Below are 26,395 nucleotides of genomic sequence, written 5' to 3' on the forward strand. Positions count from 1 at the left end.
ACAGAGGCCGAGTGCGGGGGTACACGGGCAAGTGCAGAGGCGAGATGCCGAGAAAGGACAATTTAAACCCTCCGCTCTCAGCGGTGGGGTCTGAATTAGCTCTGGCTGCTCCAGAAGAAACACGTAGGAGTTTTCACGGGCGCAGCCACGAAAGCTGTCTGTCCCCCTACGCAGCACTGGCCGAGGCAGGGCAGTGTGGGGTTTATTTGCATCCCCAGAGCGCTGCTGGGCTTGGCAGACATGGCTCAGCACTACGCAGCCAAGCAGATGCTTGCACTGCTCTCATGATCACAGACCCAGCTCTCCAGACTCTGCAAAGCCAGAGCAGGCTCAGGAATGGGGTGACTCCATCCCAGCTTCTGCCCTTCTCCATCCCTGGGAGCAAGTCTTGGCTCTGCAGGGTCGGTGTCCTGCTCTCACTGCCTGCTGAGAGCAGACAGATCTCACACATGCATCTTGCACCAGGAACAGGGCCTGGGCAGTGACTGGGGAGTACAAAGCACTGGAGCTAACAGGTATCAGCCCCGAGTCCATCCCTGTTCTTACCCGGTGTGCTCCCTCCACCAGCCCTGGAGTTTGTACAAGGCAGCAACAAGGTGGCAGCGTGTCAAGCAGCAGCTCGGCCAGAATCCCAGAGTTTGGGGTTGGGAATGTTCTGTGCTCCCAGAGTGAAGATTCCACGCCTGTCCCAAGTGAGGGACTGTCACCACAGGCAGGATGGTTCCAATACCAAGGGAAAAGCCACAGTGTGGCCATGGTGAACACTGCCCTCAGTAACCCACCTTGCTCCCATGGATTTGCTGGAAATACAGGGGAAGCAAGGAACCCCCTCAGACAGGAGAGTAGCCTGGAGGTGAGAAACAGCCCAATTCCTCCCCAGGGGAGCCAGGCACCAAGCCCAGCTCTGCTTCCCACCACCAGCTGCCACCCTCCCTACTCACGGCTCTGGCACCGGCCGCAGCGATGCCGCGCTCCCCGGCGCTCTTCAAATCTCTTTTACCACGGTCTTATGCAAAGTCCCAGGGTTGATGCTCATGAAAAAACAAACGTTTCTGAGCATTTCCCTCCTCCCAGCTCCAGGGTGAGGAACTCTGGGCTCACTGTGCTGTCGGGAAGCGCGGGCAGCACCCGCGCCTGCCAGGCCGGCGGCAGCAGGAACCACCACCACAAGCAGCGACCTGCAATAAAGCTCCCCCAGGTCTGAGCCTGGCCGAGCGACACACAAGGCACTTCTGTTAGCCACCACGGCAGTGCAAAGAAATAATTAAAAAAAAAAGACTGATGCTATTGTACCCGGGTTCTGTCAGTGGACTTCGGCTGGTGCCAAGCATTTACCACCCTCACTCACTTCCTGCTTGCCACCCTCGGCTTTCCTGGAGGAAAACATGCATTTTAAATGTTTATTTAGAGCTGTAAGAATTTCAACAAATTGTATTTAAATACAAATAAATATCAAAGGATGTTTCTGATGGGAGCACAGCCACACACCCATTTGAAGCCAGGTATTCTTCAGGTATCTTCCTAATGGGAACAGAATTCAGAGCTGCTCTAAACAACGCAGATACAGACCCGGAAAGCTACAAATGTTAGAGCACGCAGGAACAAACACAGGCTGTTCACAGAGGAATGCAAACGCGTGTCACTGACATTTAGAGGGGTACAAACTCCCAAGAATACTACTTTTCCCTCTACTCAGGTACCCAAAACTAGGAAACAAACATTAACAGCACAAGATCTACTTTAGAACAATTGAGGCTTTGAACAATCCTCTGCCACAGACAGGCACGGCTCCGTTCCAGGTGCTGGGTTTGGCAGCAGGAAGCCAGCTCTGCCTGGAGGGAGGTGAGCTGCTGCTGCAGGAATACAAACCTCCCTGGGCTGTGCCACTGAGCCACTCCTGCCTGCACAAACTGGGGCTCTTCCCAAACTGTTTTCCTCCTCCTGCTTGAGACCCCCATTAACCAGCTTGGGGGGAGCAGTTCAAGAGTGACCAATGAGGTCTGACAGGACTGGGGAGGGAAGATCAGACCAGTGTCACCAGGACATGAGATCTCTGACATCCTCCTGGCACATGCAGTCACAGCACTGTGTGCACAAAGGAGCAAAATGCTGCCAGAAAATGTTTTTTTCCTTACATTTCTATTTTGCAGACATTTAGGGGGAAAATGTGCTGATGGTTCAGAGCAATGCCTTCCATCGGATCTGTGGATTTGGCCCCTGGGGCAGTCCCAGTTCAGCACAAACACTGGTGCCACTTCACACCAGAGGCAGCTGACCACCTTTACCAGTCCATGGAAACCAAAGCTGGGCAGGACAGGGGGCAAACACCAAATTCATGGCTTGCAGATGTCTCAGAGGCTGCAGTTACTCCCACACTGCCACACCTGGCTCATGAGGAGCTGCCACCATCAGGGATCACTGAACATAAATGCCAAAGCTCAGGGCACAGCACAGACCTCAGTGGTGTGTAAGTACACCAATTCCTACATGCAGGCACACACCTCCAGCCTAAATGACACTGAAAATACCTGTGCTGTGTCATTACCATGTCATAAAGTAACATTGTGGAGTGTGCAAATCAAAATGCAAAATCAATTTGCCTTGGTGCATATAAAATATTGCATGCACAGTTACTAAAGGTGGTGCAAGATCTATTTCAAATGAGTTTTATTGAGATGAAAAAGTTTTTCCATTATAACTACAGCATGTTAATCAAAACCAAGTGCTTCCCCTTCCATTAAAACATGAATTGGAATACATTTTGTTCAAAAATACTTTAAAAAGTAATCAGTTAAATGGAGTATTTTTGGATGTGCTTTACTCCGAACGCTGGTTACTGTTTCTAATCTGGCTAATGAATGCACACTAACGAGAGGTTGCCTGTGTGTTCATCAGAGGCTTTGAAGGGAACCTATTTCTCTGAACAGCCCTCAGCTGTGAGCTGCACAGGCAGGAGCTGCAGACCCTCAGGTGTGACAGAAGGCTGTGCTGGCCGTGCCCTGCTCAGGTGGCATCGTCCTTCCCACTCTACAAAAGTACAAAAGCATTGGAGGACTCCAGGTATACAAAGCAGTGTTTCTTGCTACCATCATCCATTCATAAGCATCATCTTCTGGATTTCCAAGCAGCTCTGGAGTAAGGAGTAGTCCTTTTCTTATCTGCTGGTTTGAAGTAAGAATAAACAGGTGCTGCAGGATATTCTGCGTCTGGATTTTCTGCCATCATTTTCAGCTTGGCTTCAATGGCCTTGATTTTTGCACTGACACTGGAAAGAGAAAAAGCAGAAGGGAAATTGAGCTTGATCTTAGCATGAAGCCCAACTACAGAAATCCAGAGATTCTGCTGACATGAGAATCCTCCCTGCACAAGGAGGGGCCAGGCAGCCCCCACTGCTGCATCCACAGCGAGGCAGGAATGCGCTGCCCAGAGCCCACACTGATGCATTTCAACCTCTGCACTGGTTTGCTTCTCCAAGAGACACCTCAGCGCCCCAAAACAATGGCCCCTGCACCTATTCAGTGCTTTCTTGAGCACCCTGAGCGAGACAAGAACACGGCAAGGCTTCCTACTTCATGTGAAATGATGTCATTTCAGGAGGTCTGAGCATGTGCAGCAGAGCAGAGCTCGGAGCAGGCTGCTGGGAACAGCAGAGAAATGAAAGCCAGACTTCCTCCCAGCTACAGCCTGCTCGGGATGGGAAAACCCCAGACTCTAATTAGGTCAGGAAGAAACATTATTTCAGCATTAGCAGGGTTTATCCCAAAGGGAGAAGCTATCCTAGGTTACACCCCAAATTCCTAGGACTTTGTTATTCACTATCCTCCGTTGGGTATGGACGGGGAGGAATGTTCCCTTCCCCACTGTGGGGATTCTTGCACCATCCATCCTCACTAGAACAACCCCTTCGTGCCACTGATGCAGTTAACAATCTGCATGACTCAAACCCCTCTGCTCTTCCCCTCCTAGCCTGTTACTTCTGAATTGCAAGCTCGTTTTATCTCTGGGCAAGTGCATTAATCTGGTGCTGGTTCCTCACAGGGTTCCACTGACAGGAGACAGAGGAAAACCACACAAACAAACTGAGAATTAGCAAAGCAGCTATGTGCTTTAGGTAAATGCAGTGGTTGGAGAATTTAACCACATCCCACAGACGAGACCTACAGGCAAAAAAACACTGGCAAAAAAATAAAAAAAAAGTTTTATGTGAAGTTCTACCTGTGACTTTGTTTTAATCTTCTGCCACTATTGTGGAACTTCTTGCTCATAAACATTTTGCTAAACCAAATTAGTCCAGTAAAAACCCAATTCACATGAAGTGCAGAGATTCTGGCCAAAGGAGCTGGAGTGCTACACATTCCCAACCCCCCACCTCACCTCATACCCTTCCTACAACCCACTGGCTTTGCACGTTGGAAAATAAACTTCCAGTCTGAAGTGTCCCACATCAAGTGAGTGACTTCACAAGCACTGCCCTTCCAAAAACAGCTTTTTTGCCGTGCTAGATTTTTAACACAAACAATGCCAACAATTCTAACTCTTACTGAAATGGAAGAAGTTGATCCTCTGCCAGTCCCACAGCAGGGTCACCTCTCACCCAACCCACCTCCTACCTTAGGTTGGACTGGGGTGGCTCCATGCTGGAAGATGGCTCCAGACTGATTGGAAGGATCTTCTCATTTTTATTGTGATCATATCTCTGCAAGCAAGAGACCAAGGATTGAGTCAGCTGCAATCAGGAACAAAGAAACATTTCCCACAGATGGACTTTAAAGCTGGATTAACATCGCCTCAGGTTTCGTGGAGCTTTTGCTAGGAAAGATTTTGGTGGTCAAACACTGAAACAAATCCCAACCACAATATTTGGTTAGTACCAACATGGAAGGCAGGCTGGATACTGAACAGTTACGTGCATTGTACTGTGGATCCTTAAACCTTATCCTGTCACTTCTTGTTCCCCTCTACATAAGGCAGGAAGCACAGATGGTAAATTTGAAGGTAACTACAGCACTGTTTGCTGTGCTCTTTATGTGCAGAGCCAGAAGGTAAATCAAGCACACAACTGCACAGTATTGGGCAGTCCTGGCAGAAAAGATGGGGAAAAAAAGGAAAAAAAAAATCAGTTGGGAACCCCCTCCTTTCTGTAGAAGGCAGCTTATGAGTCTGTCATCCCTGTGGGCAATGGGCCTCCTGAACTATTTGCAGTGTTCTGCTTCCTTATTTCGCTTGGCACAGAGTCAGGTTTGTTTTTCAGCAGAGCTGCTCAAACCGACAGCGTCTGGTGAGCCCTGGCCACTCATCTCAGAGCTGCTCAGCACCGTGCTGCTCTTGTCTACAACAAACTCCTGTTACAATAAGCCAAAGTTTTGTGCTGTTAAGTCTTTCCATTCAGGGATTGGAAAATGCCATGTGAAGCGAGGTGATTATTTATGCATGTTCCTCCCCAGGCAGACACTCACTCCTCCAGCTCAGACTCCTTTCGTGGCCTGATCACTCCTCAGGCATCCGGAAGCACGTGGCACTCCAGCAGCTCCACAGACACAGAAAATGGAGACTGGATTTCCACAAGCTTGGCTGTGCTGCAAGAGCCCTTGAAGTCAGTAACTAAAACAATGTGGTCTCCTTTAACAAAGATACCTGCTTGGGGTTTTTAAGCACCTGAAACACTTGATAAGACAAAGCAGAGAGCTGCTGGAAGGATAATCAACTGAAAGAAAAATACCCGAAGGAAAATAGCCACAGGCCTCTCTGCTTCCCCCAAAATCTGTTTATCTGCACAAAAAGTTATTGAAAATAAATTGCTTCATCAAATACAAGATAGTAAATAACTGTAGGAGAAACAAGACAAGAATTTGAAAAAATGAAAATAAGGATGTTCCAGAAGGAACTGCCTAAGTCAATCTTAAAAACTTGATTGTTTATGTGACGGAGCAAGGAATAAAAGGATATTTAGCTTAGATGCAGAGTATGTTACTTTAAAGTCAAAACTAATTAGAGCTGCTGCCACATAAGTGCTTTCAGAAGTGGAACCAAGTAACACAGTAACCGGTAATTGGGAATTTCCATACCTCTCCTGTGCAAAAAAACCACAAAGGGAAGGATTCAAACTTCCAGCCAATTACTCACTAAGTTTGGGTAAAGTTAAAACATGGGCATTTATAGAAGTAATCTGTTCACACTGCTCTGAGCAGAAACCCCCTCCCAAAGAACCCCAGGTTAAAGGGCCTGTCCTCACTCACAGCTAATCCAGCACAGCTTGGGCAGACAGCAGAAGCTGCAGATTGTAAACATCAACTCTCCAAGTTATTTCCTACAACAGACTGAAATTATTTCGCCAGGCCAAGGCTGCCTTGATAAAAAGGCTTTATTATTAAAGCTTTTCAGTTGTGCAAACTAAAAGCAATTCTTCCTTCCAGAGCCAGCTTACCTTGACTTGTGCGTGTGCCCACCGCACCACCAGCTTCTTGGACAGGGCCAGCTTCCCATTGAGACACTGGATCGCCTTCTCTGCTTCCTGCACAGGAAGACAGCTCCATAAACAAACCAAGCCTAGAGTCAAAACCCACTGACATGGAAAGAACCCTTTTTTCTTTGTTATTTGTCAGCTCACTGACAGCACAGAAAGTCTGCCCCACTGTATCCCAATCCAGGGACACCTTGGAAAGACTCCCAGTAACCAGACTTTATCTGCCTTGCTGCTTCACCTTGCTGTGAATAATTTTCTAGATGCACAGTGTTAGGGCTCTTCTGATATCTTTATCACCAGCTGCAAAATGGACCAGAGAACTGGCCCTTTTTAGCATTAAAAAGCAGGACTCAGGAGAAGACAGCAGAGGAAAAAGAAAATCACTATTGCTACTTCCAGGAGCAGTCACAAAGTGGCTGTAACAGAGAAGAGCTGTTAGAACCTGTGAGTTTGTGTAGACAGAGTACTGAATTTATGTTTTCCTGTAAAATGGGACAGAAATCGGTCATTTTTATCAGAACTTTAGATAAAAAGCAACTTACCTGTTTGGTTTCAAAGTTGACAAAACAGTAACCCCTGGGCTGCCCTTCCAGAGCACCAGACTTGTGGAAGAGGAAGTCAAATTGCTTTACTTTGCCAAACTTCTGAAGGAGCTTCAGGAGGTGGTATCTGAAGGGAAGAGAAAACATTTATGACATGTCTCATCCCACTGACAGTGAGGAGATAGAGAGGAACCCGTGACACACACAGAGCTCACACTCAGCTGTGTCACACACACATTCCCAAATCCCTGAAGAGGTGGGTGCCCTGGGCACTACCCCTTCAGCATCCACAGCTCTGAGCAGCATTACCAGTGACTTTCCAAAAGCCCAAGACACAAAGTTCCCTCCCTGCAGTGCCAGCTGAAGGGCACAGAGATCTATTAATAGCTGCCTTTTGGACAATTATGCAATGGCTCCCAAGGGGTTTGGGAGGGCTTTGCCTCCTGCCTCGCTAAATAACTCCTACTTTTAAGTATAACCCTCCTGTCTTCCCCTCTCTAGCCCTGATGTGACCACCTGAAGCTCCATCCCCTGTACTCCTGTCCCAGCACAAGCACTCTGGGCCCACAGCACCTGCATCCCTCAGGATCCTGCTCCTGCTGCCCTCCCTCTCCCAGAACAAACCCACCCCTGCCCTGTGCCAACCCTGTCAGTGCTCTGGCAAGGGCACCCCAGGGCACACAGGCATGTGCCTGGAAAAGATGGGGATGCAGAAAGACAGAAGAATAAACACAACAACCTGCAACAAGGAATTGCCAGGAGGTCTCAACAAAAAAAAAGGCACCAGCCAGCCCTCAGTATCATCCAGCCTAAATCTGCCAGTGCTTCTGGCTCAGACAGCTTTTCAGTGACATGCTCATGGAAGTCAGACACTTTTGTAGCCAATTATCTTCCTGCCATCCAGTGGGGAGTGTGCTGTTTCCAATAAAACTGGGGAAAGCCAGAGTAAATCTGTCTGCTTAGTATCTGGTGCACTGAGCAGCTTAAAACAAGGAGCACACATGCTGTACAGGCCACATCTAATCCTGAAAGTTCTCTGCAGCTTTTTTCGGTTCCCTGGGATTGAAGTGTTTAACAACACAGGCTGACCCAGGAGAAAAGTGACACTTACTGCTCCTTCACTGCCTGACCCCATCCCTGACACTGACGAATTATTTAAGTGTTTGATAAGGGTGTCTTAGTCAGGACTCATCTCCTGAGCAGCTGTATAGTGTTTGTTAGCAAACCACGCAGTCTAACCCCAATTTTGAGTGTTTAAGGTAACACTCAGTGCTCAGAGAACCTACCAGGATAACACCAGGCACCAGAGGAAACCTCCCATGTCCAGACATGAACGGCCAAGTGCACGAGGCAACTACAGGCACTGTCCAGATGGGAAGGGCAGAAAACATTTTTCCTAATAAAGCCTGATAGGATGTCTGAAAAGAGCTTTAGCCCTTTGTTAAGCTCCAGAAGCCAGGCAAGAAAGTTCCAGGAATGTGAGTCATCCCACAGGATGGGTCACAGTGGACATTCAGGATGTGCACTTTTAAAGAGGTGAAGGTGCAGCGTGTGTACAGACGAGCAGTGCAGAAGGGCCAAGTTATCCCCCAGGGGAACACACACATTGTCATTGATTATGGAAGGCTTCCTACATCCTTTGGAACACCTACGAGCTCTCAAAGTGCTCTGAAAGCAAGGGGAACTGGAAGGAGCAGGGCGAAGAAAAGGAGCTGATTACAGTAGCCAAATTTCACCACCTTCACACTTCCAAAAAGCAGACACAGATGTACAAGTAAAAACACTGACTTTGGAGATGTGATGTATAAAAAACTCCACATGTTGGACTTCCAGAGCCTCCAAAATATGTAAACGCACCTCAGGTTTGTTTCTGTAAACAAACCGCTCCAAAAAGCCCTCGGAATTCCAGCAGTATGGAAATGAAGTCCTTACCACCAGGATGCTGTTCCCCTTCTGGCCATTACAGAGGCAGGGGAAGGGCAAGGAGGATTCTCCCTGAATTCTGCACTAAAAAACCCTGCAGCTGCCTTGCCAAAAGGAACTCCTTGGGGGTGTTTTTCTATTTTTTTTTCCTGAGAGCATCTGTGTTCAAATAATACCTTCTTAGCAGTGAGGTGATAGTTCCTCCTTTAAAACAATTTTCATCAACAGTATAGAAGTAACTTATGTCATCTATTTTGTTTAGAACCCTTTTTCCAACTGCGCCTGCAATTTCACAACTGCAGGTCACCTCCTCTCCGTGGAGCAGCTCAGAAATCCTGTATAATTAATGTTTTAGCTGTGATTACGGTTTGTTATTGTTAAAATACTGAGGGCATTAACAGTAACTTGACAAGTAATTCTTCAGGCCAAGAGGTGCGGAAGAAGAAGACTGTCATGGAAAACTTGAAGCCTTATTTAAAAAAAAAAAGAGGTGAGAAGATGTAAAAAGCTTTACTATGGCAACAACGTGGGTCATCCAGAGCTTGGAAGTGGTTGGCAGCGCTGCGGCCCCACCGCGCTGTGGCCACCCTCCATCTCCACTTCCCGTCATCTGATGTGGATGCGAGACAAACCTGCAGCTCCCCCATTTCCTTTTCCTCCTCTCTTCCTCCTGGCACCCCGAGCGCTATTCAGACGCAGGCAAGGCTTCCTCTGAACAATGCTGTCCCAAGGACCCCGCGCAGGGACCGGGCCACATGCTAAACCTATTATTGCGAGGAATTCTGCCCCACTGGGATCTGCCGGCGGGGGGCTGCGACAGCAGCTTGTGCTCACATTGTTTTCTAGGTGAGACTCATCGAGATGGGATCCTCGACAAGCAGCACGGCAGCTGAGGAAGTTCAACACCCGCCACTTCATACCCGTGGAGAATGAATGGGCATTGAATGGCTACGGGAAACCAGATCATGTGAGCCAGAGAGCTGAAAATGAAATCTCTGCCTGGCCAAAGCGCTGGGAAGTCTCAGGCAGCTTTAGGAACAGGAATGGGCAGAGGAGGCAATTCTAGTGCAGCTGGGGCACAAATGGTGGTGGTGACACCAAACCACGAGGAACCACCTGCTGCCATCCTCACGCAGACCCCATGGCAGGGATCTCACAGTGCCTGGAGACACCATCCTGTGTCTCCAGCAGCTGTGAGGACCCCTGGTGCCAGCTGTCCTCCTTCCAGCTGCTGAGAACACACCAGGAGACTCCCAACACCACCTGCTCCCACAGGCAAAGTTTTAAGGGTGCTGGATAAAAGAAGTCACCCACAACCACCACCAGCAGGGAGGAATGGCCAGCTGAAGAGCCACCACAGCCCAGAGCCCAGGGCATGTCAGCACCCCCAGCTGAGCCACAGTCACTCGGTGTGTGCAATAACCTCCCAAAAGCATCAGCTCCCAGGCTGTAATTTGTGGGCAGCCCTACATTTATAAATGCTGTTCCTGCAGCTTGTGCTCCAATGTGTACATTACCTATTAACTCCCCAGCACTTGACTGCAGCTCTAGTTTGCTCTTTAAATGGAAGTCTTGGATTGATTCAAGACTTTCTGATCTCATTTCTGCTCGAGAGTGTCACAACCACTTATTAACTCTGCCAACGACTCAATCAACCTTACTCTGTCTTAAACAAATCCAACATAGAAATAACAAAGGCAGCTCTTTAAAAAACAGATAAAAGCATCAAATGCAGAAACATTTCATTTTCAGCAGTTTGACTTAGCATATGAGTAGCAACCTCAACAGGAATAATTCAGAGGAACAACTAGAGCTAGAGATGTAAGCATGAGAGAATAAGGGTCAAGATGATTTATAGAAATTTACTAACCACATATTTTCTTTACACTGACATTGTGCTAAAAGGAGCTTCCTCTTCTTTTATTCACAAGGAAATGGTGATACAACATCATTTGCAGGAGACGAGAGCCATTTTAAAGCAAAACAAAAAGCAATACACAGAATTATAAAGCCTGAAATAAGCAGCAAGCACTGTCACTCATCACTGGGCAAACTTTAAACATTTAGGAGCATAGAAGCACTCTAGACTTGAGAGCCCTGGAGAAACCACCAAAATCACCTCATCCAAGTGATGAAAACAGTAAATTTTGCCACATAAACTTATTATGTATTTGCCCAGGACTAAAAGGAACAACCTACACTGAAAGGGTCTTTAACAGCACTGAGGATCACCCTGGGCAGTGAAGGATCCAATGCACTGGCACCCTCCACTCCTGCCCTCAGCCTAACCCTGAGGACCCAGCAAACAACACGCAAGAATTCCTGTATCTAATTTCACGTGGTCAGTGAATGTGGACAAACCACAGCGGCAGAGCTGTGGGACAGAAGTGGTAATTAATGCAGAAACCTCCCGAAGCTGAATGGCTGAAATCACAATGCATTAATGATTCCATTTAGAGGCTATTAGGGAGCCGCTCTGCTCAGATGAACCACACTCAGAATAAACCCCAGCACCTGCACACACACAAAAAGAACCAGGAAGAAAAAGTATTCCACAACAGGCACACACAATAGTTAATCAAGAATGCTTGTTTGTTGTGAGTGTGTAAAGCCCAAATTGTTTTGGTTTGCTTTCCTTTTTATACAACCTAGAGATTTCACAGCACCCTATCCAAATATTGGACAGCACATCATATTCCCTTGACAATTTAGCTGTTCCACTGTTATGCTTGCACAGGAGATGATTATCCATAGCCTGGAGAAAACATGAAATGCTCACACACACGTTTGATTCATGCATTTACCCCCCTCAGCAGCCACTCCCACCTCCTCACCATCCACGGCTGCTGCAGTCGCTCTCCGCTGCTGAACTCACACCCAGCAAAACCCCGAAGCAGAGCTGCTGTTTGACACGGACGCCTGCTGCCAGGTCTGCCCTGCCCACCTCCATCTCCCCACAGACCCCAGCCGCTCTGGGCACAATTCCCAGGGCTGTGCCTTGCTTTAGCATTGTTTGCAGCACTGTCACCCTGCAACTCTCCAGATATTCTAGACTTCTGAGATATTCCCAGAAAGTCTCCAGAAATTCTACACTTCCCAGATATTCCCAGAAAGTCTCCAGACATTCTACACTTCCCAGATATTCCCAGAAAGTCTCCAGACATTCTACATCTCCCTAGTTTGGAGAGCAGGGCTGTTTTCAGCCCCTGGGCTCCCAGCTCGAGGGGTGCTTCAGGGAGTGCTGTTTGCAGGAGTTCAGGACGTGCCTCTGAGCCCCTCGGTGCGGGGAGGACACCGCACACACAGCCACAGCCAGGCCCCAGCAGCAAGGCAGGCGCTGTGCTCCTCACAGTGCAGATCTGGAGTGGCAGCGCTGGCTGCGGGCAGGGGCAGGAACCGGGAGCAGCAGCAGGCTGTGCCGCCCGCCGGGCACCCAACGCCGGGAGAGCCGCCGGCCCCAGGCCGGGCAGCGCTCGGGCCGGCTCCGGGCGCTGCGGGCCCGGGGAGGGCGGTGCGGCACCGCCCGGAGCGCTCGGCGCCGCTGCGGGAACATGGCCCCGTCCGGGGCGGCGCCGCTGCGGGGCGGTGCCGCGGGTTCCGCGCTCACTCACTCGGTGATCTTGGGGTCCAGGTTGCCGATCCAGAGGCGGTGCCCGTCCTGCAGCGCGCCCTCGGACAGGATGGAGGCGTTCTCCAGCGGCAGCGCCTGGCGGCCCGGCTCCATGGCCGCGGGGCTGCCGGCCCGGCCGCTCCGTGCCGGGGCCGCTCGGTGCCCGCGCAGGCCTCGCCCCGCCCCGGCGCCGCTCTGTGACGCCGCTGGCCCGGCCGATGACGCTCTCCGGGACCGCGCTGCGGTGAGCGAGGCGGCGGTGCCGCCCTCCCCCGCCTTCCCTCCCCTCCCCTTCGCCGCCGGGCTCCGATCCCGGCCCCCGGTGCCCGATCGCCGGCCCCGATGCGCGGCCCTCGGCGCGGCTTTCCGCGGGCAGCGGGGCCGGCGGGGCCGGGGCGGCCGGGGCGGCGGCGGGGCCTGTGCGCACCCGCGCGGGACCGGGACCGGGATCGGGACCCGAGATCGGGATCGGGACCGACATCGGGATCGGGATCGGGACGGGGATAGAGACCGGGATCAGGACCGTGATCGAGACCGGGACCGGGGAGCAGGGCACGGGCAGTGTCCCGGCGCAGGGAGGCCGCTTGCCCCGGTGGCCGCCGGCGGCAGCTCCCCGCTCCCCGAGTCCCCCTGAGCGCAGCAGATCCGCAGCTGCCGAAAGTCCCCGGAGCCGCGAGCGGGCCGGGCTGGCATAAACCCCGTCAATGTTGGGGTGTCAGAGCTCCCGAGGCAGAACGTTTCGGCCCCGCTGATGTGCGGTACCGGGGCGAGCTGCTCCTGCTCAGCAGCCCTGGGTTGGTGTCACGGGCACATCTGGACAGATGTGCAGAAGCTGTGCTGACGCCGCGGGCACCGGCGTCACCTTCCCATGGCATTTTCCCGGTGGTCAGGGCTGCTGCCCACACCGCGGAGCTGCCCCTTTGTCCCCAGAGCTGCCACTAAGCCCTGAACCCGTTTGGTTGAGCCCAGCTGCCTTTCTCTCCTGCAGGTGGGTCAGAGAGGAGCTGTGAGCGATGGCTCTGGCGCTGCGGTGCCTCCGTCCTCTCCCGGCCCTGCTGCTCCGTTCCTCCTTTGCCATGGCCAGGGGGCTGCCCCGGGCTCCCGCAGCCTGCCCGGCCCCGCTCCTGGAGGGCTGCAGGCAGTGTGTCCAGCAGATGCTGCTGAGCAGACAGCTGGCTACCAAAAAAGGTAAAAATGGCAGCTTTTCTCACGGTTTTGCAACCTCTCTTTTAATATTTATATGCATTTTTTTATTTTTATTTATTTTGGTTGATGTGCTCTAGTGGTGAGCTCTTTACTCATTAAAAATACAATTTTTACAGTTTGGTTTTACTTCAGTTTATCTTAGACTTGATTCTAAATTTGACCAGGACCTTAATATCTCCTTTCTACTTTCTAACTAACTTGTCAGAAATAGAAACTAATTTTTTGTGTAATCTGCAGCTAAAGGTAAAGGGCAGAGTCAAGCCAAAGTGAATATCAGTGCTGCCCTAGTTGAGGATATTATCAATTTGGAGGAAACCAATGAAGACATGCAGGCAGTCATAGAAGCTCTGAAAGAAGATTTCAGCAGAAATCTCAGTGTTAGAACCTCACCAGGTTGGTAACTTCCTTGTGTAATGCTCTGTAGCCAGTAAATAAAGATACAAATCCTAGTCATGGACAACTCAGATTTGTTCAAAATCAATTTTCTTTTTCTGGAGCTATCCACTGGGCATCCAAATCCGACAACCCCGACATCCCAGCTAGAGGCTTTCTTCACCCTGAGCTTGACCAGGAAGGATCCATTTTTGTTAATAGCTTCCTGGAAATAGCTTTTTTAAGTGGGAGATGTCAAAAGTGTCTAACTGAACTGTTTGCAGATGTGATGAAGAAGCAGGTTGTCAGCTAATGGTGCAGTAGGGCAGGAAAAATCCAATTGCCATTAAATTATCCTTTTGGAAATTGCCATTGGCCTGGTGTCTGGCATATGCAAACTTTTTTCTGCTGTGCATCTTTGTGGGTAGGAAGCTGTACAAGCCTCATTGATGGATTCTGTGTTTTAGGAAGAAATGTGAATGTGTTTGCCTAATCTGCAGTTACTATAACACTCTGAACATAGGCCTTGGTAAGCGTATCAAGTTTCAGGGATAAAATTTAACATTAAACAATGACCAAATTTGGATCATTCACCACCCCAGCTCTGGCAGGGGCACTTCTGTCTTTAATGGAGCTCAGTCTCTTAACTATTTATTTTAACCATAGGTATTTTTTTTAATTGCACTGATAAAGTACCTCCTGTCCCATGTGCCTTTTGGCCTGTTAACATTGCAGCAGAAAATAGAGAGCAGCTCAGGGAGATTAAGAGTAGCTCAGGGAGAAACTGAATACTTTAAATTAGGCAGTGTACAACACCCCTCTGGGGATCTGGAAAAAATATAGGGGTTTAAGACAACGCTGCTAAGTTAAAGACAATATTTGTCTTGATATTTATAGCAACATTCTGATTTTCTTTAAGTTGTAAGAATTAAAAAATAACCATTTCCATTTAATTCTTAACAATCCTGCTTAGTTTTCCTATTCTAGTAGCAAAAACAAACAGGAGTTTTGTTTTCATGTTTTCTGTTTTAGAGCAGCTTTGAAATATTTTACTTGTGAATACACAGGGGATGCCTGAACACAAACAGCACCTGAAGTCTGAATAAACACTGTATTTTCCTTTGTAACCTCTGCATTTTGCATGGCAGAAGGGAAGTGGGACAGTGTGGACATGTTTTTCTTCAGCATCACTGCACAGTGTTTTGTCACACTGAAGCTCCCTGTGTTTGGTTCTTTTGAGGGGCCCTGGATCACATAACTGTGATGACAAAAGATGGGAAGTTTCCGCTGAACCAGCTGGGGCAGATCTCGCAGAAGTCACCGCAGCTCATGATAGTGAACATGACCAGTTTTCCTGAGGTGAGGACACTTTGGGAGGGGAGATAATTGCCACGGGAACAAACAGGTTGATGCTGAAGAAACGAGCATTTAGACAAAATCAGTCAAACGTGGCAGGGCTGCAGCCTGGGGCTGGGCTGTGTCACTTTGAGCTGACACAGAACAGAAGGGGCATTTTGCTGCTGACAGCAGCTCCCCAGCCCCACGTGGCTCCCAGAGCAGCTCACCTGCAGCAGCACAGGGTCAGAGGAGAGTTACTGAGTGCTGTGGTTTCTCTCAGGGTTGTATCCAAGGAGTGCCACAGTTAACAGGGGTTTGCTTTGCAGGCGCTTTCCCTCAGTTGGATCTGTAAAACCACACAAAGCACCATGGACCAGATGCCTGGATTCACTGTGCCCTTCCAGCCCTCCCCGTTTCCCATGCATTTAGGTGAAGTCTGAGCACACACACACTCACCTGGACTGCACACATGGCTGCAATGCTGGATCAGCCCTGCAGTATTCATTTCAGCTCCTTGTCAAGACATGATCACTCACAGAACCAGACATGTAGTTGGAATTTGTGTTGGGGACTTCATCAGATGACTCTGAAACTTGCTTATGTATTACCAGGGCTGGTGATATCTCTGAGAGTTCATGAGAGAAGCTGTGATGGAGCCTGTGTCCTTCTGAACAGCTTCCCTGGTGGGACTGAGCTGGCTCGTGCTGAGCACTGTCACAGAGCTTGACTCGGGCACTGCTGTGCTTGGCCAGCTCCTCCCTTGACCTTCTCCAGGTCAGAACCTGAATTAAGGGCTCTGGTTTATCTTCTGTGAGAGACAAGTTCTTTTAATTTCCTGCAGGAGCCTTAGACCTGCCCCTGAATGGAGCAGCAAATCCAAATCCCAGCTCAGATCAAGCCCTGGTGGTGCCCTGCAGCAGGTCCCAGCGACAGGGCAGCAGGAGTGAGTGCAAGGTTAACAATTCTTCCTGCTCCAGGGCTGGAGCTGTGCCAGAGCTTATCTCTATTTATTTTGCAAAGGCTTTCCCCAATTAATTAAGTCAGCAAAGTCTCAGAGGAGGTCAGTGCAAGGCACTTGATGCCTAAGTGTTTCTTAGAGTGTATCCCATGTGTGTAAAGGCTCTGAAGAATGGAGGCCCCTCATCAGCGAGGTCCCGCGGAGTGTCGGCGCTGAGAGGGCCAGGGAAGTCCCTCCATGGCTTATCCCGTGTCCAGGCAGGAGCTCAGGCTGAGAAATGGGCATGTGAGAAATTAAATATCCTCTAGATAGCATTGTCTATACTTGCTTTCTGTGCTAAAGGACCACTTGAACCATTTCTCTCCCTACAGTTGCTTTTTATACCCATACCTGTTTTGTGATAGATTGAAATAAAACCGTTAGAGACAGATCACTTGATGTCATTATTTACGTCATACAGTCAGTAGTTTATGACACTGAGAAGCAAATAAAATTGCCTGAAGAGTCTGAGAAATAAAATAATCATAAAAAAGGACTTGCAGAGCCGAAGTCTGTCTTCCCAAGAGTTATAAAACCAAACAACACTAGGTTTTTAAATACAGTGATTTTTTTCACAGGCTACAAGAGGATGGAGGCAATATTGCAATATTTTCCCTTCTCTCATTCTCCCTTTCCTCTTCTTCTATCTCCTCCAGTATCTATGTTAAACAACACAGTTTTTACTGAGTATTTCTTTCTTGCAGAACAGGGGCTGTCCATGGAATAACACATTGACATTCCTGAAGTGCTGAGATCATTTTGGTTGCATTTTCTCTGCCCTTGTAGTTTCAGGGGACAACGGTTGTCTCTTTCAGAACACCGGCAGAGCATTCATTTCATTCAGTGATGTCACACATGAGGGACCTGAAGAAATCTGCAGAGCTTTAGTTTGTGCCTCAGTTGGCAAAAGCTGAGTTTTAAAAATACAGTCTGAGCTACATAAGTACTGCAGCAGCCTGGAGCTAAAGTTAATGATGGCAAAGAGTATCAGAAATAGCATTGTGCCTGGTAGGAAGTGTGAGAGTCTAGAATGAAATGACCTAGCAGAGCCCTGTGGGTGTTCTTGGCCAAGCTCTGCTTTAACCCCAAAGCCTGGCACTCTGTAGAGGTGCACTCACACCTTGTGCAGGGGTGAAGCCTTGTAATCACCTTGCAGTCACCAAGCAAACCTGCCACCCCGCCTTCCAAGCGGAGCAGAGTGCCAGCCAGTGGCAAGGGAGTTTTGAGAAGTTAATCCTCAGTAATAAGCTGTAAAATACAGAGCTGGGCACAAGCACTGGTTCCCAACCGTCTGCTACTGCCCTTCTGTCCTGTGGTCAGGTTGTAGTAAGTGGTTAAGCTCATTAGGGTTTCAGAATTGGCACTGGGTGATTTCTAGGGGAATACATTCAACTGGAATTTTTAAATGCTCAGAATCTTTCGTCTCCTTTGCCACAGTCAGGCCCTGCCTGGGGAATTTATTGCGGTTTCACTCTGCGTTGCCTCAAACCATTCAAATAGTTTCAAAGAAGCAAAACAGTTTTCTTTTGTTGTTGCTTCCCTTCCCCTCTCCTCCCTCCGTGCCCCCTACCCCAATACGAGCGGCCGTAGTTTCCCATTCGGGTTGATCAAAGCTCTCTGCACCAATGTAACTTCCTGATCTCACTGGTAACAGAAGTAAATGTTTCCATGTTCCATGGAGATGGATTGCCAACTATTGACAGAGTTCTGGCATATGGGAATGATTATTTCCTAATTCCCTTTACCTTTTGATCTGTTTTACAGAGCACAGCTGCAGCTGCAAAGGCTATAAGGGAGAGTGGCATGAACCTGAACCCCGAGGTGGACGGCACGGTGATTCGGGTGCCAGTTCCCAAGTGAGTATCGATGCCTGAGCTTGTCATCATGCAGGATAACACAGAACGCTGCAGTGAGTCCCTTCAGAGGGTAAACATGTATGATTGCTGTATATCCCCATGCAGCTGCTCTCCAAAGAGCTGTAGTTCAGCTTTGGGAAAAAATCTGCGCCTTTAGAAGTGTCTTGTGAAACCTCTTGGGAGTGTCTGAGCTCTGTCACCACATCTTGGCATCTGATGATTGGTCTTACTTTTCATCTTCTCTCTGCAGAGGAAACTTGGTCCTAGCTGGCTGCACCACTTTGAAAGAGAGAGCCAAAAGCTTTTGAAACTGTATTGCTTCAATTTGGGGGCTGATTATTTGCCGCCCTGCTCTAAATTCCTGCAATTCCACCAGAGCAGCAGTGTTGAACCAGTGGGAGTAGGGGAGAGCAGCACCTTGCTGCAGAGAGCACTAAAAGGAACTGGTGAAAGTGAGAAGAAGGAAATTCATAGCTTTGACAAAAAAATCTGCTCACTCTTTTGTGTGATACACAGTGTGTAACTGGTGGCTGTATGGAAAATTTGGTATGGGGCTAGAAAAGCAGGTTGGCCCCAGGAAAGGGCTGAGCATCACTTCCCTTACCCAACACAAGTATCTCCCAGACCTTGGACAAGGCAGGAGGTGCTACTGCCGTGTCCATGCTTCAGTTTGGATCAGGAGAAGTGATCCTGGCTCTGCCTGGGAATGAGGGTCCAGCAGATGGAATGAGAAACCTCCCAGCAGCTCCAGCCGCTGACACACACAGAGCCTGTCACAGGGCTGGGTGGCACAAGGGAGATTCACGAGTTCCTGTGGGTGCTCAGACCTTATGGAGCATCTGAATGCCATGGGCAGGTGTGGCTGGGCATGGTTTCACACCTTGGTGAAGGCAAACAGCTCCCACACAGGCCTTGCACAAACCCTTTGCACAGGCACTGCCTTGCACAAGCAGGTGACTTCTTGGTAGAGATGAACCAGGTATTTCTTGTGCTGTAAATCTCCTTTAAACATTCTGTGGAATTTTACCCAGCATTTTGATCAGAGAAGTCTAATTGCAGCTTTCCGTTGCTGTCGGTGAGAGGGAATGACATTATCATTCTATTTGCTGATTTTCCTTCCCTGTGCTCCCTGCCCTTCCCCCATTCCTCAGGAGAGGAGGCAGAGGAGGAGGAGGGCACCATTATCTTCGTAATTGCTGAGGCTCCCGGGTTGCTGCACAGTGGTTTGATTGTTAATGGGCACTTGGGTCATCCTTGAATACGAATTGCAGGGGAGGAAACTCCAAAACTGCAAATCCTGAGCTTTAACAAAATACTGTGTTTTTAAACAAATGTGTATGGTCCGTCACTATCTTCTGTGGTGCTGAGAGCTCAAACAAGGCTTCTCTTCACAGGGAAGCTCTGCCTCGTGTGCTCCTGTGTCAGGGTGGCAGCTCTTGGTCCTTCCCTGGCTGCTGGGGAGCCTGGAAGTCCCAGGTTAAAGATTTTGGCTTGGGAGCTGTGCCCATTGCCCTGCCCTCACTGGCACTCCAGTCTCTTGTGCTCTCCAGCTCCATGTCTGGGGCTGTGCGAGTTTCAGTGTGAGACAAACAGTTCCAGCCTTTTAAAACCCCCTAATGAAAAAGACAGAGCAAAGATGATTATATCCCTCATTTACTTTTAAAAAAATTTAGAAGTTTTGCATTATTTCCAGCAGTTAATGAAAGAATATATGACAGACAGATGCAGTGAAATTGCAGAATTACGTCAGGTTTGCAAAATAAACAACAAATCAGAAATGAAGAGACAATACTAATATTGGTTCTGCAGATTGGTTTTTTATGAAGGGAGGCACAGTAAAAATAAAACCAAATCCAAATTGTTCTTACCTGTTATTATAATCACTCTTCAGTCTGACCTATCAGCTGGACACACATGTGCCATATTTTGCCTTGTGCAGGTCCAGCTGTGCTCCAGAATGTTTCAACGGAGCACTCAAAAACGGTGTTTGCTTTTCAGTATTTATTCTATCAATTTAGTTTTTGCAATGCAGTTTTAACAGAAAAAATACACTCGTGTCGTTGGTGTTTACTTCTGCTGCCTGCCTGCTCCCCAAGGCATTCTCCTGTTTGTGTGGCTAGCACTCCATAGGCAATATTTATTTGTATAAAAATTAGCCTCTGAGGGTTTAAAAATAAAAATTACCAAGAAAAAAATAAGAAAGAAAACTATCCATGGGAACATTTGTATTGGTTGATCTCTTGGCCGAATTTGACCTGACCTTGTGTCTTTTATGGTATTGCCTCATTTTTAGATTCATCTTTTTTGGACCTATTGTGTTACACTGGATATTGTTTGTAAATCAGTAATATTTTTACACATGCTTTACTGAAAGCCAGATGACTCATTTGAAAGTTTAATGACTCATTGTGAGCCTTTTTTTTCCCTTTGCCCTTTAAGAAATAAGCAAAGATACCTACTGTGAGGAGAAAGGACCAAAAAATTTCACTTGAAAACACCCCAAAGCTGTTCTGAGCTGCTCCTGCTCATCCTCAGGAGCCTCTTGCCTGAGTTTTATTGAGCAATAAATGTTGCACCCTGTGTTTATCTGCAATTATGAATGCAGAGTGTTTAGTTTAGCCTGCTTTCCTTTAACTGATCCCTGTCCTTCACAGGAAATTCCTGCTGCTGGAGGTACCGGAATCACTCTTACCAGAGAAATTTCTTGTGTTGAGCTGAGCTGGGTCATCCTCTCTGAGGGTCTGCTCTGCCACACCAGGGGTGGGACATCGAGGGCTGCAGGGCTGGGGGAGGCAGGAAAAAAGATATTCCTCAGAAAAAACGATGTGACCCCCCCCAACACGTCAGTCAGCAGGCTTTGCCCTGGGCCAGGCAGGACAAGGCTGTCCCTGGGGGAATGGCAGGGATTGACCCTGCTGCTCCATGGGCTGCAGGGGAGGGCAGCTGGGTGGGACCTTGTCCTCATTCCCCATCTGACCCCCTTTCCCCAAGTTCACACTTTGTTTTGGATTTAAGAGGGGGTAGGGACAATGGTTACTAGACAGAAAAGAAAACATAGCTAAGAACAGCTTAAAAGTCCCAGATCTCGGGGCAGGATTAAAACAACTGTCCTCAGAAACCTGGGGCCTGGCTCATGTTGATGGATTCCTTAACCAGAAACAGCATCTGCTTGGAAAAGTGTCTGTTTCTGGCATTATTGGTAGCATTGCTGAGAATTTACACACAGTCTGGCTGGAACATAAAACCCGCTGAGAAACTCCCCAGCGCTGCGCGGTGATAAAAAGAAATTGGTGTTAATAAAGACAGACAAGGAGGCATGAAAGCTGTGACCCCGTGCCAAGAAGCAGAGGAAATCTGGCAGTGCTGCATAAACAAAAACATTTCCTTCAAGGCTCAGCAGCCCTGGGCAGGCGAGCGATACCCTCGGCGCAGCCCGGAGCCGAGCAGCCCCGCTGCTGAGCTGCTCCCTCCCAGCCAGCAGGGATGGGAGAGAGTCCCAGCTCCCTCCTGCAGGCTGAGCAGCCAGGATTGATGCCCTGCTTCCCCCCAAAATGCTGCCTGGGAACGTGACCTGTGCCTGTGAGCTGGCACTGGGGGTTCTGGGTGCACCAGGGCATCAATGTTGGGGTGCAGGGGAGCCACAGGGATCCCTGCTCCCTCCTGAGGGTGGTGGGGCCTGCCCAGGTTCCCCAGGGAATGGGCACAGCCCCAGGGCTGCCAGAGCTCCAGGAGCACTTGGACAACACTCTGAGGCACTGGGTGGGATTTTGAGGCTGTCCTGTGCAGGGCCAGGAGCTGCACTCTTCCAGCTCAGGCTATTCTGAGATTCCATGTGACATTCCCTGGCCCACTCCCTCCACAGGGAGGGACAGGCTGAGGTGCCCTGGGTGCCAGGCCTGGGGCGCTGCTCTCTGGGTCTGCCAGCTTTCCTGGCCATCCCAAATTCCTGTAAATACTAACTGCTTCTGGGAAACCTCTTCCCTCTGGCACTGTGAGATGGGGATGGCTGCCAGAGGCCTGGCTGTGGGGATGGACTGAGGGTCCAGCTGTGCCCCCAGAGCCCCCCGAAACCCACACCCACTGAGGGGCAGAGCCCAGGCACTTTCACCCCACATTTCCTGAGCTCTCTGTGGAAAGAGTCCTGGCCCCAGTGTTTTGGTGACCCAGGCTGCTGCAGCCAATTTCTAAATACTCCTGTGAAATGTTTATTTTGCAGTATCACCCACACGCATTCTCCTGCTAGTGAGACTCAAAACGTGCACTGGGGTTTTTCCTTCTCTAAGAGCTATGAAAATAATTAAAATATTAATGTTAAGCACTAGCAATTGACAGTGGTCAGCTCTAGGTGCTGGAGCATGACCCAAGCTCAGGGGACACATCAGCCATTCCTGAGCCTTTTATCCCAGACCCCCTCATCACCAGTTTTTAGTTTGGGATGGAAAGTTGAACATTTTTTTGTGACACCACAGCAGTAACTGGCCCCACATCAGGGGGAGTTTCACCAAAACTTCTCCTGGTCTGAGTTACCTGTGGCTTACCGTGCCCAGCAGCATCCTCTTGTCAACCCAGGTGTTCATATCACCTTGGTGGGAAATCCTGGGCATGGTGAGCTGGAATAAGATTGAGTGAGAGATAAGCTCATTAGCTTCCAGGTACATAATTCAGGATCTTCAGCTGCATGGAGGCAAATCCGAGTTCCAGGAGCAGACATTTCCTCCTGGCTTTGCAGTTTTGTGCTTTTGGGGATGACACTTTTCACTTGATCTTTCAAGTCTGGAGCTGGATTTTTCCTCTTTCCCACACATGCTTTGGCAGCAGGAAGTAAGGAAAGTCTGAATATTTCAAGATGACTTTCAGGCACTGCAGCAAGAGCTATAAAGCAAGATTCAGTCCAAGATCCCCAGCTTCGGGCTGAGCTGGAAATTTTCCATTCTAGGTTCAAAACTGCTTCCTTGGAATGCTGTGCAGAGCTGGCAGATTTTCTCAGGTGGACCAAAGCAGAGTAAAAACGTGTCCTGAGCTGTTCAGTCCCTCTGCCCTGAGACAGTGTCTCCACACAGAGCCAGCTCCATCTAAAGCCAGCAGCTTTTGTGTGTCCCTGGGCAGGACAGCACCACTTGGAGAGGATCACTCATTTACCCAGAGTCCATCACAGAAAATAAGTCTGGCTGTGCTACACATGACACTGCTTTTCCTTTTGGTGTTTTCCCTCTCCTCTCTCTGCCAGGGTCACGAGGGAGCACAGGGAGAGCCTGGCCAAGCTGGCTAAGCAGTTCACCAACAAGTCCAAAGAGGCCCTGAGAAAGGTGAGAAGCAAAAGCATCACCCAAGTAAAGAAGTCCAAGAACAAAGTGTCAGAAGATACCATCTGGCTGCTAGAAAAGCAGGTAATTTTTCTTTCCTTCTGCCACGTTTTGGTGTCCCACAGCTCAGTGGTTTGTCCCAGCCCTTGCTGACAAATCCTCAGCACTGAGAACCCAGCAGGGCAGTGGACAGTTCTGGGCTGAATTTCTGGAACTGGCAATGACATTCTTACCTGCCTTTTCTTTGTGAGATTTGGGGCTTCAATCTCAAAGCCAGATTTAGAATCTGAGCCGTTGTAAGCTGACACAGGGAAAAAGAATTCCCCAAAAGCTTTTGTACTACGAGGGATTGTTGCACAAACCAGCAGAATTTAGGGAGCGAAACAATCCATGACTATGGCTGTACCACCACTCATGCCATGCCTGGCCACTGCAAATGTGTTAATGAGCATTGCTCCAATTGTTATTAATGAAAAGGCTTGCAAGATTGTCTCTGTTCTGAGTTTTTGGCTCCAGTTCAGGAAAATACTTAAGCACATGCCTAATTCCTAAGAGCAGATGTCACTAAAGTCAATTACTTGGGCATAAACTCAGGCACAAGCCTAAGTGTTCTGCTGAATTGATGCCTCTGAAGGCAGGCCATTACTTCTTAGCTGTTTGTTTATTAACAGCTAAAGTTAGATACATTGCAAATGCTCTGGGACAGTTCTGTGTGTGCTCACAAAAATAAACATCGATATACAGAGTGTTTGTGCAAGCAGGAAAAATGGCCATGCCATTGTAACCAAATCCTGCAGGAAGCCTCTCTCCCAGAGCACACAGATGGTGTTCTGCACTGGTAGAGGTAACAGCTCCAGTGGAATTCCCTTCTTCTACCCAGATTTTTCATTATCAGCAAAGGTCATTGCCAGACCATGAAACCAGTGCAAAACACACGGTGTGTTCCAGCCTGTACCTGCCTGTTTTCATCCCTTTTGCATACTGGCCATGTCCATCTCTTGTTACCAAGAGAGCTGATCCCTAGGCAGGGCTTGTGCAACCACCATTTTATTTCTTTTTACAAGAAATAAACAGATTGTTATGTGATGTGTGAATTCCTGGTATGTGCACAGGACATCACCTGTGAGTCCCTGAAGTGCTGCCAGAGCTTACAGCCCCTCTTCCTGCTGCCAGCACCAGCAGCTCTGGCTCTGCCCTGAGGCTCTCTGTTAAACCTGACCAAGGCACTTGAGCAGCTCAGCCAGGAGTTGGTGTGGGCAGCTCTTTTCAGAGCCTCGGACCAGTCCCTGCTCACAGCCCAGGTGCCAGGCGGGCACAGATTCCCTGAGGGCTGGTGGGAACCCCCAGGGAGAGCCACTTTCTGCCCCAGCACTACTGGGGTTCTGCTGGCACTTCAAGCTTTGTTCCAAAGGGAGGTTTGGTCATTCCTTTCCCTTTAAACTCTGATTTGTACTGTCTTGCCACAGATCCAGCAAATGGCAGATGAGGCTGCCACAGAGATGGACAAGCTGCTGGCAGCAAAGACCAAGGAGCTGCTTGGATAAACACCATCCCAAAGGCCACACTGCCCCTGGAGCTGCCACTGCCAGCACCCATCCCTGCCTGGGCCCAGCAGCCTTGGGGTGTGCTGCAGGGAGGGGAGAGCTCTCCTTGCTGTCCTTTATCCAGCTGGGAACAGAATTGGACAAAGTGAGATCAGAAATAAAATACCAGGAAGGAGAACTGGAAACTGCTGGAGGCACAGAGGAAGGACTGCCCTGCTCACTTTGTGCCCCATCTTTGCCCCACACCTTCAGCCCCCTGGAGCCAGGGCCACCCACGAGAGGAACCTGCCTGTCCTGCTGCAAACCTCAGCATTTATTTCTGCTTGAAATAAAGTCAAAATGAGGTGTGGAGCAGCAGCCTCACAACAGCCAGGTGCTGGTTGCTGTGTTCCCTTGGCTCACGTGTTCCAAAGCAAGCATTTGCCCCGGCAGCAGGGTGGGAAGGGATGAGGGAGCTCAGCACAGCGTGGGCAGGGGCTCTGTGGGGAGAGAACTGAAACCAGTGCTGTCAGCACAGCTGCTTTAGCCAGGACTGAGACAACCTAAAGCCAACACGGGAACTTCCCAAAAGCAGCATCTGCCTCCCCAGCCATTACAAAATGCCTGTGAGTCTCTGGCACCTCAGCTGAGGGGCTGGAGGAGGTGCAAGCAGAGCAGGTCCTGAGCTCATGGCACAGCTCAGCCCCTCGCTGTGAGCAGGTACTTCCCGAGGGCAGGGGCAGGAAGGTGGTGCAGCCCCCAGCCCCGCTCCCAAGGCATTTGAGTTCAAAGAGCACCAAGTGCTCTGCACTCCTTAAATAAACAACTCCCCAAAAGTTAGTTTGTGTGCCGTGGGGAGGGGGAGGAGGATGAAGGATTTGCTCTGCTAGGGCCCCACATGTCAACAATTTCTCTGCTTTGTGTATTTTGGCCAAAGCCCTTACCATGATAAATGAATAAAGGAAGATGGCGAGCCCAGGGCGGTTCCACAGCTCGGGAAATTGCTTTCAGCCGATTACTGGATTTCTTTTGACATTTATCAACTGTTTTTTTTTTTTTTTTTGCCATTGTTGCAGCCTCAGCATCCCCACAGCAGCCTGAGCTGGAAGGGTTTCCCTGATACCTGCCCAGGAGCAGCAGCTGCTGGGCTGGGAGCTCCACAGAGCCAGGGCAGGTGGAGAACTGCTGCTCATGGAGGCTTCTCCAGCCTCTCCCCACTCTCCAAGCCCTTGGGGTGGTGGCAGTGGGCTGGTGGAGGCAGC

The 26,395-nt window shown here is 49.4% G+C and overlaps 2 protein-coding genes across 6 annotated transcripts; one reads left to right on the top strand and one right to left on the bottom strand.

The window, feature by feature from the left end:
- Positions 1-1,386: 1,386 nt before the first annotated feature.
- RBM18 (RNA binding motif protein 18) lies at positions 1,387-12,674 on the bottom strand. The gene is made up of 5 exons (XM_030286391.4): positions 12,540-12,674; positions 7,006-7,132; positions 6,425-6,511; positions 4,611-4,696; positions 1,387-3,265 (listed from the first exon to the last, which is right to left on the bottom strand). Exons 1-5 carry the CDS (start codon positions 12,650-12,652, stop codon positions 3,106-3,108), a joined length of 573 nt encoding a protein of 190 aa, XP_030142251.2. The 5' UTR covers positions 12,653-12,674; the 3' UTR covers positions 1,387-3,105.
- Positions 12,534-26,134, top strand: MRRF (mitochondrial ribosome recycling factor). 5 transcript variants are annotated; one of them, NM_001245225.1, is given in 7 exon segments: positions 12,534-12,782; positions 13,527-13,726; positions 13,982-14,137; positions 15,357-15,475; positions 18,216-18,307; positions 23,535-23,694; positions 25,077-25,520. In NM_001245225.1, coding segments are annotated over 6 exon segments (780 nt in total). In that variant the 5' UTR covers positions 12,534-12,782; positions 13,527-13,551; the 3' UTR covers positions 25,155-25,520.
- Positions 26,135-26,395: the final 261 nt, after the last annotated feature.

Source organism: Taeniopygia guttata, chromosome 17 (genome assembly GCF_048771995.1).
Source record: "Taeniopygia guttata chromosome 17, bTaeGut7.mat, whole genome shotgun sequence".
Lineage (NCBI taxonomy): Eukaryota > Metazoa > Chordata > Aves > Passeriformes > Estrildidae > Taeniopygia > Taeniopygia guttata.

Excerpts from the sequence above, each read along its gene's own strand:
- RBM18 (XM_030286391.4), bottom strand. The coding sequence starts at position 12,652 with ATGGAGCCGGGCCGCCAGGCGCTGCCGCTGGAGAACGCCTCCATCCTG. Across the intron at positions 6,512-7,005 it reads TCAACTTTGAAACCAAACAG|GAAGCAGAGAAGGCGATCCA; the intron begins GTAAGTTGCTTT and ends CTTCCTGTGCAG. Across the intron at positions 3,266-4,610 it reads CCACCCCAGTCCAACCTAAG|TGTCAGTGCAAAAATCAAGG; the intron begins GTAGGAGGTGGG and ends TTCTCTTTCCAG.
- MRRF (XM_030286284.4), top strand. The coding sequence starts at position 13,552 with ATGGCTCTGGCGCTGCGGTGCCTCCGTCCTCTCCCGGCCCTGCTGCTC. Across the intron at positions 14,138-15,356 it reads CAGTGTTAGAACCTCACCAG|GGGCCCTGGATCACATAACT; the intron begins GTTGGTAACTTC and ends GGTTCTTTTGAG. Across the intron at positions 18,308-23,534 it reads ATTCGGGTGCCAGTTCCCAA|GGTCACGAGGGAGCACAGGG; the intron begins GTGAGTATCGAT and ends TCTCTCTGCCAG.